Below are 20,080 nucleotides of genomic sequence, written 5' to 3'. Positions count from 1 at the left end.
GCATCTTGTCTTTCTATGAGCTTATGAGTTCTCTCTTCGTTCTTGCTTGGTCACATTAAGTTAGACGGCAGCAGGACTTTGGCTACCAGCTTGAGGTCACCACAAGTGAATGAATCCATGGGACAAGCAGGCTGCATCAAGATTTGAATGAAACCTTGTGAGGCACCCATAATCCCTATCATACCTTCTGATTTTAAAACTGTAAAAGTGTAGCAGCTTCTAAGGTCTCCTTTGAGAACTACAGGGAACAGCATCAAGTACTTGACTTGGCATTTGAATAGCCATGCTTATTTTACCTGGCACAATACAATTCTCCTCCTCCACCTTTCCTTGAGTGAAAGGCTCCAATTTGCAAGAACTCCCATTAGGACAACACAGTCCCTGCTGTGTTGTAGTGGAACATTATTTGACACAGCATGCAAAAGCCAGTTTCAGTAGGAACATAAGAAGCTACCTTGTACTGAGCCAGACAACTGGTCAACCTAGCTCAGTCCTCTCTCCATTCACTGCCAGCAACTCTCCAGAATTTCAGGTGGGGTTTTCCCCCCAGCCCTACCGGGAGATGCTAGAAATTAAACCTAGAGCCTTCTGCATGGAAAGCAGATGCTCTGCCAGTGATCCATGAGGCATCATTAAGACAACTAGGAAATTGTTTTAAAATCTGTGCCCTGCCGCTCCCACAAGAAAGCTTCAGGATACACTGGTATCTCGGATTACATACGCTTCAGGTTACAGACTCCGCTAACCCAGAAATAATACCTCAGGTTAAGAACGTTGCTTCAGGATGAGAATAGAAATCACGCAGCGGTGGTGGCGCAGCAGCAGTGGGAGGCCCCATTAGTTAAAGTGGTTCTTCAGGTTAAGAACAGTTTCAGGTTAAGAACGGACCTCCAGAACGAATTAAGTACGTAACCAGAGGTATCACTGTACAGTCATACCTCGGGTTAAAGTTGCTTTCGGGTTGTACTCCGTGGCGACCTGGAAGTAACGGAACGCGTTACTTCTGGGTTTCGCAGCATGCGCAGATGCTCAAAGTGACATCACGTGCATGCGCAGAAGTGGTATATTGTGACACGTGCAGACGCAGGTTGCATTCTCTTCAGGATGCGAACAGGGCTCCAGAACGGATCCCGTTAGCATCCAGAGGTACCACTGTACTTGCACAGGACACAGTGAGATGTGACTGGGCAATGGTGCACAGTCTATCAAGAAGAGGTACTGAGTTCTACCACAAATGCAGACCACATGGGACTCTTCATAGAAAGGACCTGGTTCACACCTGCAGCAGAATGAGATGGGAGAATCTGGAGGTGCAGAGTGGACCGTACCACTTCAGATTGGGGATGTCCTTTGTGAATGCTTCCCCCTTGTGTAAAAACACAAAAAAATATAAGGTAATCAGACAGAAAACTGGGGAAGAAACTTCTAACCCAGCTCATGCTTAGCTTTCTATTTGCAGGGAAATGTTTAAGCAGGGCTTTTGTTCTTTAAAGAGCAGAACAAAGTACTTTTGACTCTGCTGCTTCATTGTTACAAGAATCTGTTGGGCATGTAGAGCAGTTCAAGTATATTGCTGTCAGCGCTGCCCGAGGTCCCAGCTCACAGAAGACCAACGCTGCTTCGTTCTTTAGTATAAAAGTCTTTATTGAAGTTCAGTTTCACTTCCACACGCGCAGCGTGCAACGCTACGTCTCTAACCTTAGACCGCCGAAGCTTCGTCTGAATCTCCTTCCCCCTGACACCAGTTTAAGACTCTAGCCTTACTCCACCTCTTTCTCTGTTCCTTCCTCCTCTGGGTCCGCCTGCTCGTCGGGGTCTCACCCTTCCTAGACTCTTCTGACGCTGAGTCCCCTGACTCTTCCCCCTCCCTCCTTCGGGCTTTAGGACCTGGCTCCCAATCCGGGTTTTCTGCTGCCCCGCGCTCCTGCACATTTGAACTTGGCGCGCGCGCGCAGCCTCCCACTTTCCTTCTGACCGTTACACTTGTGTCACTGCTCCCTCCTTCGGGGAGGCTAGCTGGACCTGACCTCGCCTCCGTTTCCCCACTTTCCGATGGGGGCATGGTCAGCCCTGACTCATCTTCTCTCCCCGCTGGAGGAGAGGCTGGTCCTGACTCATGTGACTCTTCCCCCCCACTGCACTCTGGTGGGGGAGCTGATCCTGATCCTCCGCTGCTCCCTTGGGAGTCCCCGCTGGCCCCTTGCTTCTGGTGCGTCCCCCCTGGGACCCCCCTTGCCCTTACCATAGGCGCCCCCTTCTGGGAATCTTCTGATTCGCTGGAGAAGCTCATGGAATCTCTCGGGTTACTGTCATACTCCCCTACGCTCCCCTCGGATTCCTCTCCTTCGCTCTCTATTTGCTCTCTCCCCTGTGCTTCCGCTCCTGAGCCTCTGACAATTGCCATCACCAATGGCAATATACTGGTGGGTGGGTGTGCAAAAAGGGCCTTAAAAATGTGCCAGACCTTTTGGTAGAAGCAAGAAAGTCATGTACCTGCGCAAGGATCTTGCATTCTAAAGCTGGACAAGTCTCGACATAGCAGAGGAAATGCAAAGGTGAGGGGAAATGCAAAAGAACATGAGCAAATGTAACTTCACAGCCTTGGGGACAAAGATGGGTTAAGCACAGGCTTTGGCGTACCTCTTTGGGGAAGGAGTCTAGCTTGGTGGTAGAATGCATGCTTTGCCTGCAGAAATTCCTGCAGTCAATCCCTGGTATGTTCTGTTTAAAAAATCATCTGGTATCAAGTGAAGAGAGAGAATGCACTGTCTGAAACTCTGGAGAGCTACCTCCAGATACAGAGGAAGAGGCAATGATTGGTTAGATCAGAGAAGGGTGGACATGATCTACCCATCAACCTCGTCTGGAACGGTCAGGCATGAGGGGTTGTAGTCCAACTGCACCTGCAGGGTCCAAGGTTCCCCATATCCCTGGCTTGGATGGACAAGGAGCCTGACCCAGCACAAAACCATCTTCAGTATTCCTAAAGCTGGGTTCTGAGACAGGATTTGAAGGAAAAGAAAAGGAGCCCTTGTGTTCTGGAGCCTTCACTGTGCGCTACCCAGAGACTTGCTTCTCTGCATTCTAAAGATGTGGAGGACCCCTTTCCCCCCACGGTTTCATTGATGCTGTGCTTGCATGGCAAGCTTGGGGGTGCAGAGAAGTCAGCACACAGCATGTCTGTCCCAAGCAGGGCTGCTTGTCAATATCCATGGCATGCCGCAGTAAGGAAGCCAGGTGACCAGACGGAAGGTAGCATTGCCTTCCGTGCTATGTACGTGATCTCTAAATGCTATGATTTTATGCACTGAGTCGCTTTTCTCTTTGTAGCTCCCCACTAAGAGCAGAGGGCACTTTCTCATTAGTAACTTGACTCCTGCCCCAACAGCATCACACCTCCTTTAGAAAAGGTCACCAAAGACGTGTGTGTGCTTTAGCACAATCGCATCCTCATAGCCGTGACGGCGCCAGCTCCTCTGGCAGTTTCTAACATGCTGGCTTGTCGCTTGCGTGCGCATCACCAGCTAATGTGCTAATATTCCCACATCTGTCACTTTGCAGTGAATCTGGAATCCAGCCTGGCTTCAGGTTGAAACCCTTGGCGGAGTGGTATCTTTAATCTTTGCTCAGGGATGGGGAACCTTTGGCGGCCCTTCAGATGCTGCTGAACTACAACTCCCATCATCCCTGGCCATTGCCCAAGCTGGCTGGGGCTAATGGGAGTTGTAGTTTGGCAGCACCTGTTGGGCCAAACATTCCCCACCCCTGCCTTAGGTGGTACAATTTCGAAGCAGAAAGAAAGCCAGTGTGGTCTAGCAGTTAGGAGCAGTGAAGTTCAAATAACTCCTCACTTGGTCACAAAATTGGCACTTGATCAACATCTCAGCCTAACTTGCTTCATAGGCTTGCTGGGAAGATAAAATGAGGATAAAACCTTGGTACACTCTACCCCAAAGAACTTTGAAGTCAGCCTGCAGCTGGCCACCAAACATTTGATGTTGTATCTTGGACTACTGATAAGGGCAAATCTTTTGACCCACGTGTGTGTGTGTGTGTGTGTGTTTGTGTGTGTGTGTACAGTTGTACCTTGATTTTCAAACAGCTTAGTTCCCAAACGTTTTGTCTCCCAAACGTCGCAAACCTGGAAATGACTGTTCCAGTTTGCAAACTATTTTTGGAAGCCGAACATCCGACGGGGCTTGCTGCAGCCAATCAGAAGCCCCGATTTGGTTTTTGAATGTTTTGGAAGTCGAACGGACTTCCGGAATGGATTCCATTCGACTTCCAAGGTACGACTGTATATGTATATATAAAATGGCCCTGCCCTGCAAAATGCAATGCTGCCATCAATGCAGCCCAGTAACACCAAATTACTAGTTTTGGAGCATCTGAGACTGAGAGAGAGAGAAGCTTTCAACAACCCTACAACATAGTCTACTGCTGCTATTACATGTTGGAGGCTGAGGCTGAGTGGTTCACAACAACCCTAGTCTACTGCTAGGGCCTTATTGCAGATTGAAAATGAGGCAGATGAGGCTGAAAGAATAGCATGCAACAACCCTGTTTGCCTAATATGTGGGCAAGTGGTGAGGAACTGGGTCTGGTTGGTGTGCCAAATCCTCCTTCACCCTGTGGAGGTGACTTCTTTGAGGGGGCTCAACATCCATCACCTGATCTGCACTGAAAGCAGGACACACTGGCTGCACTAGGGAGTTCCTGATGGCTATGCCTATCCACATACAATTTCCAGTATGGGGCAGGTGGGAATGGTTTGGGGGGAGACAGCCTTCTGGGCTGAATTAGGCCCACAGGCCAGGGGTTGTGTGGAGGCCACAGGGGTGTGGAACCTTTTGCCCTATGGAGATTGCTGAACTACAGCTTCCAACAGCTCCAACAAGCATAGCCAATGGCCTGAGGTGATGGGAGTTGCAGTTCAGCAACTTCTAGAGGTTCCTCCCCCTTATGTAGGATGATCACCACCGCCACTTTCTTGCCAGTGGGCTGCAGTTCCATCGTAGAGCATCTGCATTGCAGGTGGAAAGTCACAGGTTCAATTCCTAGCATCTTCGGGTAGCGTTGGGAGACATGGCAGTCTAAAACCCTGGAGAGGTGCTGCCAGTCAGTGCAGGCAATACTTAGCTAGATGGACACAAGGGTCTGAATGAGTGGAAGGCAGCTTTCTATAGTCCTATGAGCCTTAAAGGTAAAGGGACCCCTGACCATTAGGTCCAGTCATGGCTTACTCGGGTTGCGGTGCTCATCTCGCTTTATTGGCCGAGGGAGCCGGCATACAGCTTCCAGGTCATGTGGCCAGCATGACTAAGCTGCTTCTGGCGAACCAGAGCAGTGCATGGAAATGCCATTTACCTTCCCGCTGGAGCGGTACCTATTTATCTACTTGCACTTTGACGTGCTTTTGAACTGCTAGGTTGGCAGGAGCTGGGACTGAGCAATTGAAGCTCACTCCGTTGCGGGGATTCGAACTGCCGACCTTCTGATCGACAAGCCCTTGGCTCTGTGGTTTAGACCACAGCGCCACCCGCGTCCCTCCTATGAGCCTTAGTGCCACTTTAATATTCACTGTCTTCAGGTGAGTAAGGGAGTCAACTTGTCTGAAAAGCAGGCTAAAAAGTTGTGTGTGTGTGTTTTAATAGTCCTTAGATTTGCTTCCATGCCTTTTAAAAGTACCAGAAATGTGGTCCTTTGGCTGCATCCTTTTCTTGGGCATTTGTGTGTGTGTCCCCTGATGCAAATGTGCTAATCAACACCTTGTTACACTGTGTGCAGATGCTGATATTCTGCATGTAGGCAACAGCTAATTGCTGCGAAGAGAGGTGTCACCCACAAATATTGCCTAAGAATGGCACTTTTTTTTCCAGAAAGCAAGAAAAAAAAGCATTAAGATTCTTTTGTCCCATGGGATGGGATTTAACTGTAACGAGAAGCCTACAGCAGACTTTGCTAGCAAAGAGGCAGGGTTTAGGGAGGAGTGAAGTGAATCTTCTATCTATCTACTTCCCAGCATCCTTAAGGAGCCCTGGTTTCTGTGTGGCTGTTGCACACTTTCTCCCTCAAATACTGTTCCAGCAGCATTGCAGCCATTGCATGATAATTCTGCAATGGTAGGTAAAGCCTGTAAAAATGTGTGCAGCACATAGGAACCACAGGTATGTTAAATGCAGGAAAACTGTGTGTGTCAAAAGGGCCAGAGCAATCTCTAGCTGAGGCATGTGGAACTGGATCCTTAATCTTCCCAGTCCAGGGGGGCTGACTTTGACAAATGCGCTGGGCCACCCACCTGTGACTCCTCTGAGGTCACAATGATGTCAGGTGACTACCTTTTGCAGAGCACTGTGTATGGGTGTCTTGCAAGACCCAGTGATCAATTGTTTACTTGCCTGTGCTACAAACATTACTCCTGATTTCTGCTTTCACTTGAGATGGAAGCTTCTCTTGTGATGAACTGGCAGCTACTAAATTGGGCATATTAGCTTCAGAGGTACCCTAGGTACATTCTTTGCTAATGTAAATCCAAGTTCTCCGATAAGCATAAATTAAGCAGATTTTGATTCCCTCTATATCATATAATTCTGCTTCCAAAATGCAAGCTTTGGATGTATTTTGCTTATTATTATTTTTCAGGCTTTGTATATTAAGAAATGAAAAACGAGGCTTCTGAGCTTTCTGATCATTATCGGGCCACCCCAGCACGGGAGACTGTTTAAAAGGGAAATGCAAGAGCAGATTAAATCTCCAACTACTGAAAAAATCCATCAGAATGAGTTCTAGGGACCAAGGCAATGTCCATAGCTGATCGGATCGACATTTAAAAACACAGAGACATCAGAGCTAATGGGTAGTTCACCTTTGGCAGGCAGTGAGAGATAATACTTCAGAAATCTGAGCTGTCATTTCACAGTTCTTAGATTCCATCAGATTTGTCTGGCCCTGTGCAAAGTATCCCCAGGTGGACTCCCTCCTCTTTCAACTGGGTCCTGGGGGGCTGAACTTGCTGCGTTGACAGCATCGAAAGCTGCCCTTTGAATTTCCCACAATGCTCCAGGGTGATGCTAGAGGTCAAGGGCATTGTGGGAAATTCAAAGCACGGCTAGATCCAGCCACCTGGCACTGCTGTGAGTGCCAGACTGGGTGCAAGAGGGTTAAAAAGCATGGGGCATGTCCTGCCAGGGCAGTGGGCGTGGGCAGGTGCCCAAGGATGTCAAGTGGTGTTGCCAACCTTGGATTAGACCATAAAGGAAACTGATTATTGCTCATAATTAAAACAAAACAAAACAACAAAAACAATGAATGACTGCTTATCATACTTGGACCGATTCTCCTGTGCTCTACAGAAAGGCACTCAACTTGTTTCATAGTCTCCCTGCACAGAACACAGATGGAAGCCTCCTTCCAGTCTTCTCCAAATGCCAACCATACTTTCACTCACAGGTAAAGGTAAAGGGACCCCTGACCATTAGGTCCAGTCGTGGCTCACTCTGGGGTTGTGGCGCTCATCTCGCTTTATTGGCTGAGGGCGTACAGCTTCCGGGTCATGTGGCCAGCATGACTAAGCCGCTTCTGGCGAACCAGAGCAGCGCACGGAAATGCCGTTTACCTTCCTGCCGGAGTGGTACCTATTTATCTACTTGCACTTTGACGTGCTTTCGAACTGCTAGGTTGGCAGGAGCAGGGACCGAGCAATGGGAGCTCACCCTGCCGTGGGGATTTGAACCGCCGACCTTCTGATCGGCAAGTCCCAGGCTCTGTGGGTTAACCCACAGCGCCACCCACGTCCCTTCACTCACAGGTACAATATAAAAATATAAGAAGAGCCTGAGAGCCTGGCATTCAAATCCCCACAGCCATGAAGCTCATGGGATGACCTTGGGCCAATCACAGCCTCTCAGCCTGACCTCCCTCGCAGGGTTATTGTGAGGATAAAATGGGGAGAGGGCCTAGCACTCCTTGGAGGGAAAGTGGGAGTAAATCAATAAAGAATTCTAATCCTGGGTCTTCTCATGTGCTCTGTAGAACACTGACCATTCCCAGCAGTAATGACCATCCTATTCATATAAACCTCTTGGGCAAGCAAGGGTTGGGCATGCTGTAGTCGCACAGAGACTTTCTTTTCCTCCATGCTCTGAAACAAAGTCTGATTTAACGAAGACGGGGGCATGTTTCAAGTGGTATGTAGCAGCCTTATACTGTTTCAGATCTGGATCAGAATCATCTGCACTGACTGGCAGCAGCTGTGCAGGTCTGAACTGTGGTCTTTCCTGGTCCTACCTAGAGCTAGACTAACCTGGGACCTTCTACATGCAAAGCAAATGTCCGACCACTGAGCTTCTTGAACATCACTGGGCATGCAAAGCGCGACTTGCACTGAGCCAGACCATTGGTCTATTTTCCTCAGTATTACCTACATGGACTGGTGCCTTTTTGGGGATTCCAGACAGGTGTCTTTCCCAGCCCTACCTTGAGATGCCCAAAAGAACAGAACTTTGTCCTTTTGCACGCAAAATGCTGTGCTGCGGCACTTCAAGCAAATCCACCCCACGTTTTTGCCAATGCATAGGATGTACCGATCTCCTGCTTCTTTTGCTCTAATACAGCCTCTTGCATCTTATCAGACATGCCTGGATGCATCCAGTAATTCCCCCTGGGAATACGAGGCCAGTGCTTTCTTTGGTCAGCCTGTACTTGGTATCAGTTAATCCCAGTTCCTTAGACATATTCACTGTAATCCTTTCTAGGCTCTGGCCCTGTTCACTCTAATGCCCACCTACCCCTGCGAAAAGATAATCAACCAAATAACTCCATGCTGTAGGTGCTTCTCATTCGCCTGTACTCTGCATGCTCCGAAATCTTGGACACTAAATCCCCCCCAAAGTTGACGAACCACCGCTTGCCGAACAAGATAAAGGCATGAATAATGCAATCTTGGCTTCCTAGGTCTTCACACTGTCAGTAGAGTTTTTGTTTGGTTGTTTTTTTTAAAAAAAGATTTTTTAAAGCTTGCACCCAGGGAGGTCACTTCAGTGATGCTAACATAGTGGTTTGACTTCACCCCCAGAGGCACACTCCATTGTCTCCTGAGACAGACAGATGCCAACAACAAGTGTATTCGAAGTGTGTCCACACCATAGACACATGATACTGACAGTTTTGTTTTCATTTCCTTTCCTAAGGATCCCCAGTATGGAGTCTGCCCTTTCATGGTTGTGCAACCTGGGTGCTTGGCACTCTGCAGGTACAAAGGTCCCAGGTGAAGCTGGTAGTATTTCCGGTTGAAGGATCTCAGGTGGAAAGGATGGCAAAGACCTTCTGCCTGAGACCTTGGAGAGCTGCTGTCAGTCCAGGCAGGCTACTGGCCTAGGCTGACCCAGGGCCAGGAGGCCTCCAATGAACTAGACCTGGCATCCTCTGCGTAGGTTGCGGCTGTTGCTGATGCAAGGCAGAATGAGAAACATGGTCTTGTTCAACGCACCTGTAAAGCACCTGCCTTCCTCCAACGAATCCTGGGACCTGTCGTTTCCCTCTCATTACGGGTAAAATTCCAGCATGATTAACAAACTACTGTTTCCAGGATTATTTGGGGGGAAGATGTGTGCTGTAAATGTGCATTGCATGCACTTGGATTGCATGGTGTGGACGGAGTAATACACACAAACCAGGGGGTTATTTCCCCCACCACAGCATAAAAAGTCTGCTCTCACAAGGAGGACTTTAAACATTTATTTTGACTGGGCATTGTGAACATGAAAGTGGCGGGTGGGTTGCAACAGCTTCTGGGGGCAATCTTAAGTCGCAGGCTCCCCCTTCTTCTTGAGATGGGCATGTGTACTGCTTTAACCTATGTGTTAAGCCTCTGCTGCGTTTTGGGGCCCCTCAGACTCAGTCCACCCCTAGAGTTCTGCCCCCCATGTCCTGTCCTGACAGCACCTCTGCCTGGCCGTCTACATTGCAGGGGCAGCAGATCTGTGGTCCTCCCCTTCGAACAAGGCTCTCCTTCCTGCACCTCCCTGTCCTGCCGCCAGCTTTGCCTCCTCACCTGCGCGTCTCTCTCGCCCCAGAGTCCGCGCACCGCCGTCGCTGCTGCGTCTGTCCGGAATGCCGCCCGTCCCGTCGGAGCCAGTCGGGGAGGGAGGGGCCGGGGGCGGGGCCGAGTGCCTCATTTGCATGACCCTCCCGGCCGCTATATAAGAGGGCCGCCCCGCGCTGGATGGCCCACAGCCCGCTCTGTGCTCAGCTTAGACGGCGCCGCTTAGACGGTAAGTCTCCCGCGCAGCTCTGCTCACGGGCGCGCAGAAGGGGGCGCTCGCCGCGTAACGCCTTTGCCTTTGCCCGACGGGACGGGCCCGAGCAGGGAGGAGGAGACGGCAAAGACCCCGCAAGTCTCTTCTCCGCGCCACCACCTCCAAGGTCCCTAGACTGAGCCTCCATGGGAGACTTCTAAGCAGAGGTTGGATGGACACCTGTCATTTGGGCACATTCTGCGTCCCAGAAAGGAATTTTTCCCTGTGGTGGGTGCAGGACTCCTCGGTCGAGGTCACGGCGGGAGGAACATCTTCCCCCGGGCAGCTGTCCATTTATTTATTACTGAAAACTTTTTAATTTCTTGTCACACAAGGGTCTCCAAGTGACTGACATCGTGATATACAGTATGCCATAGAATCGTATGATACATTAATATTCCATACGACATAGTGGGAAAACAAAGACAACACAGTCCACCCCTAAAATTAATTTAAAAAAAATAGAAAAATGCTCAAACAATAAACAAAGCTATAGTCCCATCCACCAACTAGCGGAGAAACATACAAACTCAACACTGGCAACCCCCTTCTTAGTCACCCCCCTCCAAACCCCCCCCCCACCAATTCCTATCCAACTGTTGAGTCCCCTCCCCTCCCCAGAAGTCTGCACACAGTGTAACAAGGTGTTGATTTGCAACATTTGCATCAGGGGAGCCACATGCAAATGCCCAAGAAAAGGAGGCAGCTGGAAGACTACATTTCTGGTACTTTTAAAAGGCACAGAAGCTGCTGTGAATCTGCGGTTGGTGGCCCGTGGGTGGCCCCGCATTTCGCCTCCCTTCAGAGGCAGCGGCGGCCCCAAAGGTTGAGCAGGATGACAGTCCCAGTTCCACCGGCTCTGCTGTTGTCTCTCCTCTCCTGCTGCTGCCGGCAAGAGGGGCGGAAAACAGACGGGCCTGCCTGGGAATTTATCCTCCATGGCCACTGCTATTATCATCATTGCCATCAAGTCTCACTTTACAACTTTGTCCTTGATATACCTGCCAACTAAGATGTCCTGCATTTGGAGTGAGAGCCTGAGTCCAGGAAAGCATGTGACACAACACATATGGTGGTCTTTCAGGAGACACAGGAATGTCCATTTAACGGGGCTCTAATGGGTGCTCCGGGGCTCTCTCGGCTTAAGCGCACAAAGCCTGCTTTGCAAAGAATCCGTGAAATTTTATATATATATACACACACACACACAGTTTTATACATTTCAATAATTTTACAATCTTTTTAACATTTCAAAAGTCAACTTCCTCCCCCCTCTTTCTGCGGTTCCTTAAATTTATTTTTAATATTCTCTGCATATCCAAATTAACTTAATTTGCTCAATTATTCCTCTATATTAAATGTATACACTTTTGAAACTGTGGGTTATTACAATAATCCCGCCAATGTTCTTATCTGTTTACAGTTTGTAAATATTCCATAAACCATTTCCATTCTTTTATAAAAAGCATGTTACCTTAATTTCTTGTTTTTCCCATAAGTTTCGCCATTTCTGCATCTTCCATAAGTTTTTGTATCCATTTTCTTTTGCTGGGACTTCTTTCCATTTTTGGGCAAGTAACATTCCTGCCACTGTAGTTACATACATGAATAAATTTCTATACACTTCGGGTAGTTCTGCCCCTATAATCCCCCAAAGGAAGGCTTCTGGTTGTTGTTTTTTACAAACTTTATTTTTAACCCTTGAAAGTTTTCAAACAGATGGAAGTGCAGGTTTGCGATGGGTAGGTGGGAATGGCTCAAATGCATAGAAGCAGGGCTGCAACTTGAATAAAATATCGGGGGGGGGATAAGCCCTGCCCCGCATAATCGACGATCACATGACATGGTCACACCCCTCATTTGAATGACAATGCCCATCAACTTTGGGAGGCCTCAGCCCCTAGGAACTGGCTCCCAGGCATGGAAGGTCCCAATCCCCCCAACCCTGCCAGTGTTCAAGCAATGGCCATCATTTGATTGACCCTGGCATGCACACGTGGTTATACTCGGAAGTAAGCCTGCTGGATTCGATGGGACTTGACTAGAGGAAAGTGTCTGGGCGAGGCCTCCTGCCCAGAATTGAGAAAGCCGCTTTCCTCGGCCAGTGCACCAGGACATCTTCTTTCGTCTGGGTTCTGCCTCGCTGGCATTTGTAGGGAAAGCTCTCCTGGCTCATTTGACGGCAGCTTTTACCACATCCTTCGGTCTCCTAGGGCTACCCAGTCGCTCTGCACTCTGTAGGTGCTCAGAGATACTGCCTTTCTGTTATTTCAGGTGGTTCAGGATTGACCCTGGCGTTCCAAATAGGTCTGGGCGCAGGTGGGCTCGGATCAAACCCTAATCCCTTGGATCCGTGCTTGCCCCGATTCCTTCTTCTTTTCTGCCCCCAAACCGTCCCGGGGGCACCCAAGTGTCCCGCTGGGCCGCAAAATCGTGACAAGGCAGGTTCCAGGGCGACCCCTCCCTGGGCGAGCGCTGCTAAGGTGACGATGCCCCCGCGTCAGTCCCCGCCCCGACGGCTGGGCTATTTAAACAGCAGGAGCGCACGCGGGGCGAAGACCAGCAAAGAGGCTTGGAGGAGAGGAGCCACCTAGTGGTCAGAGGAGGCGAGACAAGGGCGTCGCGTCCGCCCGTCGAAGTCCGCTCGCTGCCCAGAAAGAGAGCCATGGCGGCGGCAGGATTCGCCAGCAGGATCCTGCAAGTGGGGAGCTTGGCTTATCTGCTCCTTTTCGCCACCTTTTCTGTCTCGCCCTCGCTCGGCGGACCCATCCGGCTCCGGGAAAACCTCTGGGCTACAGGTACGTCTCCCGGTGGCGCTGGAGGGGGCGGTCTGCCAAGGGGGCAGCTTCCCAAAGCAGACGGTGGGAAATGCTTGCCTGTTAGTAAAGATCCTGGCAGAAAAAAGGCTGCGTGTGTGTCTGGAGAGGGTGGGGGGGACAACGAAGGACTGGAGCAGAGGCTGCAAAATTGTGCTCCTTACCTGGGTCCGTCTTTAGACGACATCTGAAGGCAGCCCTGTATCGGGAAGCTTTTAACGTTTAATGTTTTCGTATGTGTAAAGATAATAAAGTTATGGGGCGGGCTTGGGGTGGGTGGGTAGAATCTGTGCTGCTAGATCAGTTATGTGCCCAGTTCCTTCCATCATCGAGGGCACCTTTGGATTCCCTCTGTCTGAAACATCTGGAGGGCACCAGGTTGGGGAAGGGTAGTCTAAAGGACCTGTGGAAATGGGGGTGGGATGAAGTGAGCCTGGGGGCACTTCCTGCCACCAAGAAGCTGGTAGGTCACTCTGTGGGGCGAGAGAAGGAAAATTGTATGGGATTTGGTTAAGCAGTGCCCTGCAACACTGTGATTCTATGGCTGAAAGTTACAGTGGCGGTGGTGATTTTTGTGCTGCATTTTAACACCGTATCCTTTAACTAAATGGCAGATCAATACACTGCTGTTTTGCTTTGTTTTTAAGACTTTAATGCAGCGCTGGGTTTGATTTGGGTGTGGGGTTGTATGGAAAGCCATGCACAGAGGGTCAGGAAACAATGCTTTCAGCAGCAAGGGAGGGGTCATCAGGTTGAAAATCCATTCTCTGTCCAGGACGGACAAATTAACAGAGCAGCAATTATTTCACCACTGGTGATACTTGGAACTTTATTAATTTGTTTATTAATCACCTTCCACGCATAGGGATGCAAAAAACAAAAAACAGTTTAAAATAATGCAGGAAATAACAGATAAATTTTAAAAAGTATTGTGAAGTAAATATCCATGGCACAGACCTGTTTGTCCAGCTGTTGGAACAAAAATGTCTTCCGTTGTTTCTGGAAAGTGCAGGTACAGGGCGCCTGCTGTGCCTTGACGGGAATGCTGTTACACAGACTAACGGCAGCCACACTGACTGCCCTGCTCTGCGTTTATTTTATTTTGATTTGATTTATATACCACCCTATACCTGCAGGTCTCAGGGCAGTATCCTACCAAGCAGGATACAAACCACTCTGGAACTTGTAGGAGAATCTCTGCCACAGGCGGCAGCAATCTTCTGCATATATAAGGGATAATGCAGTCTCTCGAGTAACCTGGTCCTGAGCTGCAGAGGGTCTTACAAGCTAGTACCAAGCCTTGAACTTGACCTTGTAGCAGGTGTGCAGCTGGTGCAAATCCCACAAAGGGTTACATGATGGTGGTAGTTCGGCCCCTCAAGCAACCTGGCTGCTGCATTCGGCACCAGCTGAAGCTTCCAGACCAACCTAAATTGCACAAAGCACACTACAGGAATCCAGTCTTCAGGTTACCAATGCATGGACAACTGTGGTCAAGCTGTCCTGATCCAGAAACAATCATAGCTGTCTTACAAGCCAAAGCTGGGAAAAGGTACTTTAGCCACCAAGGGTACCTGCGCTTCCAGAGGCAGCTGAATCCAGGCACAGCACCAATCCATCAGGGACAGCAACTCAACCCAAGGCAGGCAACTTGCAGACTTCCTGGGACTGGAAACCACTTTTCTAGAGACTCTAGCCTGTCAGGATGCAGACTTTATTATTCCTCACCAGGAATAATCTTAGTCACTGCACGCCAACATTGGTCCTGCACCTGCTCAGCCGTTCCCAGTTCAGATATTACTGAGAAATAGGAGTTGGGTATCATCAAAGTATTGATGACGTCTTGCTCCAGATCTCCTCCTCTCTGCTCCTGATGGCTTCAAGTCAATGTTAAACAGCATTGGAGACAGTATAGTGCCTTATGACACCCCGTAGTTTCTCTTGCAGGGCTGCCATGGTGTGGCAGTTGAGGTAGAGGGCAGGTCATGCAGTCCAAATCTCCACCTTGATTGTTACTTAAAAGTGCTTCCTTCCTCTGAAAATTTGCATTCTGGGAAGGAGATGGCCACAAGCTCCCTGGAAAAGTAGAAAGATGGGGTGATTTTTTTAAAAAGTGGGGCTATTTATTTATTCATTTGTTTTTAAAGAGCACACACATGAAAATCCATTTTCAATAGCATATAAAAAAGGTGGGATCTGCAATAAAATGTTATTGCGTGGAGTTGTCCTTTGCAGATTTCTAGGCACTTGGTTCCATTCTCCCTGTTCAGAGGTGTTTCTAGGCTCCCTTGTGCCCTTGACACGGAGCTGTGTTGGCGTGCCTCCACCCCTGGCACGCTTGGTAAGGATGGCCCCAACTCTAAGGCAAAGTGGAGAGGCATGATTTTTGCATACACTCCCCAGGCATGTGCCTTTGGCAGAGCCCAGCTTGATGAACCCTAGGTATGCCCATACCCCTGTTTGAGCCCGAATGAAGAAAACAATTCAATGGGCCGACAACAGCAGCAAGGAAGAGGATGTGGCAGTGGTGAGACCCCTCGAACCATCGTGCACAAAAGCCCTCCTTCAAAATAAAATTGGGCCAGCATTGTACTGACTAGAATTGGTGTCATTTCAGGGCATTTCATGGGGAAGAAGAGTATGCTGAGCTCTCCTCATGTCCAGTCTGCATTCTCAGAAAGTGCAGAGACCAACAGCACCCCCAGGGCTTTCAGAGAGGGGATGAAAGACCTCATGGTGAGCGAACTTCTTAAAATACTCCTGCAAGAGAAGCTGTTGGAGGAGAACCGAGGGAAGCGTGATCCCAATGACCAGGTGAGCACCATCATCTCTAGATATCCTGAAGGGAACGAATGTGGTGGCTAGTGCCCAGTGGGACTGATGGCACACAAGACTAGGGGGATGACAGTAGAGGCAATGATAGGATCATAGTATGGTAGAGTTGGAAGGGACCCCAATGTGGGAATGTTCAGGGATGCAGAAGAGGATATATTGTTTGATTATAGCCTTTCCAACTTGTGTAAACAAGTTCATAATTTAGCAGAGTAACATTCCCCTTTTTAAACTCACAGCGGATGCGTTTGCTTAGGGTCGCTAAAGCCTCTATAATAACTGACCTGGTATTTCCCCCTTATTCCCTTATAAAAGATAAGACACGACAGTCTTCTATAAAAGTATAAAAAAGTTTACTCACATTCTGTTCACAATCAGATCCCAGAAGGCAGACTTAGCTTAGAAAAGTAACATACATCCGGAAACTATCTCATAAGGAGACTGTCCCTCTGTCCTCCCTTGGCTGGAAGCCAAGAGAGCATCTTTGGCTAAGCAGATGTTGCTTCTTCTATGCATGCAGTCAAAAAGAGAGAGATGGCTGCCCTGCCCTGTGCTTTTGCCATTACCTGCACAGGTGAGGCCACACCCACCTCTAGTCACATGCAGAGGAAGTCTGTCCCAGCCCAGAAGGAAACAGGAAGTTTACCTGCTGGCTTGACAAACATTCCTCCCCATGTGTAAACATGTTCACTCTAGGAATGTTGTACTTGGCTGCTCCTGTGTTTCACATCCCACACCCAAGGGTCATTTACTCCAACCCCTGCAATGCAGGAACCTCAACACATGGCCCCCAATCCATTTTGAAGCCATGCCTGACCCTGCCTAGCTTTGCAAATGTGCTAGCAATTTGATTGCTGCACCAGGTGGAGCCAGAGCCAATGTCAGGCAGAGTGAACTAATTCTAGTCTCATTTTGGAAAAAAAGGACCGCCTGCGAAATGTGGTCCATGTTTGAGTTAGCTAACTGTGCTCAGACCATTGTGTGTTGCAGACAGTGGTCTTTTCTTTAAAAGTGTTTAGGAGTACTCTCATTTTTACTCAAGAAAATCACCATTTTATAGTTCAAATCAAGGAAAATAAATACAGTAAATGGACAAAAGTACAGAGATTTACAGAATGTTTAGGGGTACGTGTACCCCTGCGTCCCTCCAGCAAAAAAAGTACTGGTTGCAAACACTGGGATTTAATTGCATCTCAGAGTGGGGATTTGACTGTCAGGCCAAATCCTTGCCTCTTCCAAGTTTATCAGGTGGGCGGAGTCAGTGCTTCCTAGGTTCCTCCAGCTATGTCTTGTGGACTGGTACCAGAGCCCCTCTCCCTTTAATGCAGTTTGGCTTTGTTGCACAACATCTCCTGCTTGGGCTAGAGAGCTCTCCAATGTCCTGAACCCCACCCAGGTGCCTGATCTCAGCGATCACCAGATCCTTGTTGCTCATCACTCTCTGGTCTAGCTATGTTCACTACCAGAGAGGTCTTAATGTAATAAACCCCATTTCAGTGCAACAATTTGATGTCATCTATTTACCTGAAGGGGACACGGGTGGCGCTGTGGTCTAAACCACAGAGGCTAGGGCTTGCCAATCAGAAGGTCGGCGGTTCGAATCCCCGCCATGGGGTGAGCTCCCGTTGCTCGGTCCCTGCCAACCTAGCAGTTCAAAAGCACGCCAAAAAGTGCAACTAGATTAATAGGTACCGCTCTAACGGGAAGGTAAACGGCGTTTCCGTGTGCTGCTCTGGTTTGCCAGAAGCGGCTTAGTCATGCTGGCCACATGACCCAGAAGCTGTACTCCGGCTCCCTCGGCCAATAAAGCGAGATGAGCGCTGCAACCCCAGAGTCAGCCACGATTGGACCTAATGGTCAGGGGTCCCTTTACCTTTACCTATTTACCCGAAGACACGGGTGGCGCTGTGGTCTAAACCACAGAGCCTAGGGCTTGCCGATCAGAAGCTTGGCAGTTCGAATCCCTGCGACTTGGTGAGCTCCAGTTGCTCGGTCCCTGCTCCTGCCAACCTAGTAGTTCGAAAGCACGTCAAAGTGCAAGTAGATACAGGTACTGCTCCGGCGGGAAGGTAAACGGTGTTTTTCCGTGCACTGCTCTGGTTCGCCAGAAGCGGCTTAGTAATGCCGGCCACATGACCCAGAAGCTGTACACCAGCTCCCTCGGCCAGTAGAGCGAAATGGGCACCGCAACCCCAGAGTCGTCCGCGACTGGACCTAACGGTCAGGGGTCCTTTAACCTTTTATTTACCTGAAGGCCTCAGAAGGGTGGCTGTCATCCTTCTAACATCGGCTGACTTACTAAACGGATGAGATCATGTCGCTTCCTTCCATAAGCAGAGCTTGTCAGGGAGCCCACACAGCCCAGGAGGGGGCAAAACCCACCTTAGATGTCCAAGGTGGTGATGGAGTAGCTATACTTTTCTCTCATCAGTGGGCAAGGCCAGTTTGCTTTCTAATATGTTGAAGTGTAAGCTACTGATGCCTGTGTTTTTCATTACAGGAAATACCTTTCTTCACAAAGTACCTGGCAAAATACATTTAAATGGATGAACTGAGGAAAACACCACAGACTTGGGGGACAGGGAGCTCCTGAAGGGCTGTTCCCAATGAAAGCATCAAGAATTGTAGTGTAAAATATCAAATTTATAACTGTAATCCTAATACTGACCCCCCTTCCTCTGAAGAACCAAGTATTGACTGTATAGAAAATTCCTGGCATTTCCTTGTGCTGCAGCGGCTGGTGGAGGAGGCATGGTGAATAAATGTCTCTCTTTGCACAGGTGAGAGGATTATTTTCAGTCTGCAGTGCATCACTGTGTGCAGCAGCAGAAAGCAAGCAAGCAGCCACAGAAGGACTAGCTCAGAAAGGGATAGAGAACCAGATGTGATTGGGCTACAACTCTCACCATCCCCAAATATTGGCTATGCTCTCTGGGACTGATAGGTGCTGCAGTCCAAGGAGATATAGAGGTTTCACATCTGTGAAAGAGAGTACAGTGGTACCTCGGGTTACATACGCTTCAGGTTACAGACTCCGCTAACCCATAAATATTACCTCGGGTTAAGAACTTTGCTTCAGGATGAGAACAGAAATCATGCACTGGTGGTGCAGCGGCAGCGGGAGGCCCCATTAGCTAAAGTGGTGCTTCAGGTTAAGACCAGTTTCAGGTTAAGAACAGACCTCCAGAGCGAATTAAGTTCTTAACCCGAGGTACCACTGTACTGCATTTCAACCAGTCTGTTCTAAGTTGTTGACAGCTGCTGTGGACAGAATGGACTGGTCTGTAGAGGAAAGAAGGGCCATTTCTGGAGGACATGAGGCACCTATTTGAAAGACAAACCCTAGCAATGGAACCATAGATGGCCCAATGACCCAGGCAGTGGGTGGTCAGATGGGTAGGTTCAGGTACCTCACCCATCTGTGCCAGTGCCTCCTCAGTCAGGGTATCTTTCATATTTCTCCTCTGAAGCCATGAAACTAGGAGTCATTGGTCTGCTTGCTGACAACAGCTTTCAGATCCCACGATGCAGCGCAAGTAAGCAGATTAACCCCCCCCCCAATAATTCTACACTCGAATCCCTTAACATGCATTGCAGACCTCTAATGGGTGTTTTGTGGATGTTTTCCATGCGAGATTCCAACTGCTCCTGTGTGCACTTCCATATTTAAAGTAATAGGTCCTAATATTTCTTTATTTGCATATGCATCATTTGATAAGCGTTGCACTGCTTTACTGCTTGAGTAATATACAATAGGCCACAAAGTCAGCTTTGGTTGGCAATGTACCTCAATAGTCCTGCTCTGCATGCAGCTAAGAGACCCTCAAGGTCTCTCCTGTTTCCCAGGATGTTCTCAGGTATGGCGGGCTAATGATCACTTCTCCTTCTTGCTTCTGCTCCACTTTGGCTCAGTGTATCATAACTGAATGCCAGAGCCATTCCCACCTTTTATTCCCTACAGTATGGTAAAGGTAAAGGTAAAGGGACCCCTGACCATCAGGTCCAGTCGTGACCGACTCTGGGGTTGCGGCGCTCATCTCACTTTATTGGCCGAGGGAGCCGGTGTACAGCTTCCAGGTCATGTGGCCAGCATGACTAAGCTGCTTCTGGCGAACCAGAGCAGCGCATGGAAACACT

The 20,080-nt window shown here is 49.0% G+C and overlaps 1 protein-coding gene across 1 annotated transcript; it reads left to right on the top strand.

The window, feature by feature from the left end:
* Positions 1-12,670: 12,670 nt before the first annotated feature.
* Positions 12,671-18,720, top strand: LOC128401769 (neuromedin-B-like). The gene is made up of 3 exons (XM_053365198.1): positions 12,671-13,093; positions 15,729-15,925; positions 18,444-18,720. The coding sequence occupies exons 1-3, from the start codon at positions 12,961-12,963 to the stop codon at positions 18,483-18,485; spliced, it is 372 nt and encodes a 123-aa protein (XP_053221173.1). The 5' UTR covers positions 12,671-12,960; the 3' UTR covers positions 18,486-18,720.
* Positions 18,721-20,080: the final 1,360 nt, after the last annotated feature.

The sequence above is a fragment of the Podarcis raffonei genome, chromosome 14 (assembly GCF_027172205.1).
Source record: "Podarcis raffonei isolate rPodRaf1 chromosome 14, rPodRaf1.pri, whole genome shotgun sequence".
Lineage (NCBI taxonomy): Eukaryota > Metazoa > Chordata > Lepidosauria > Squamata > Lacertidae > Podarcis > Podarcis raffonei.
This window is presented reverse-complemented; position numbering and strand designations above follow the sequence as displayed.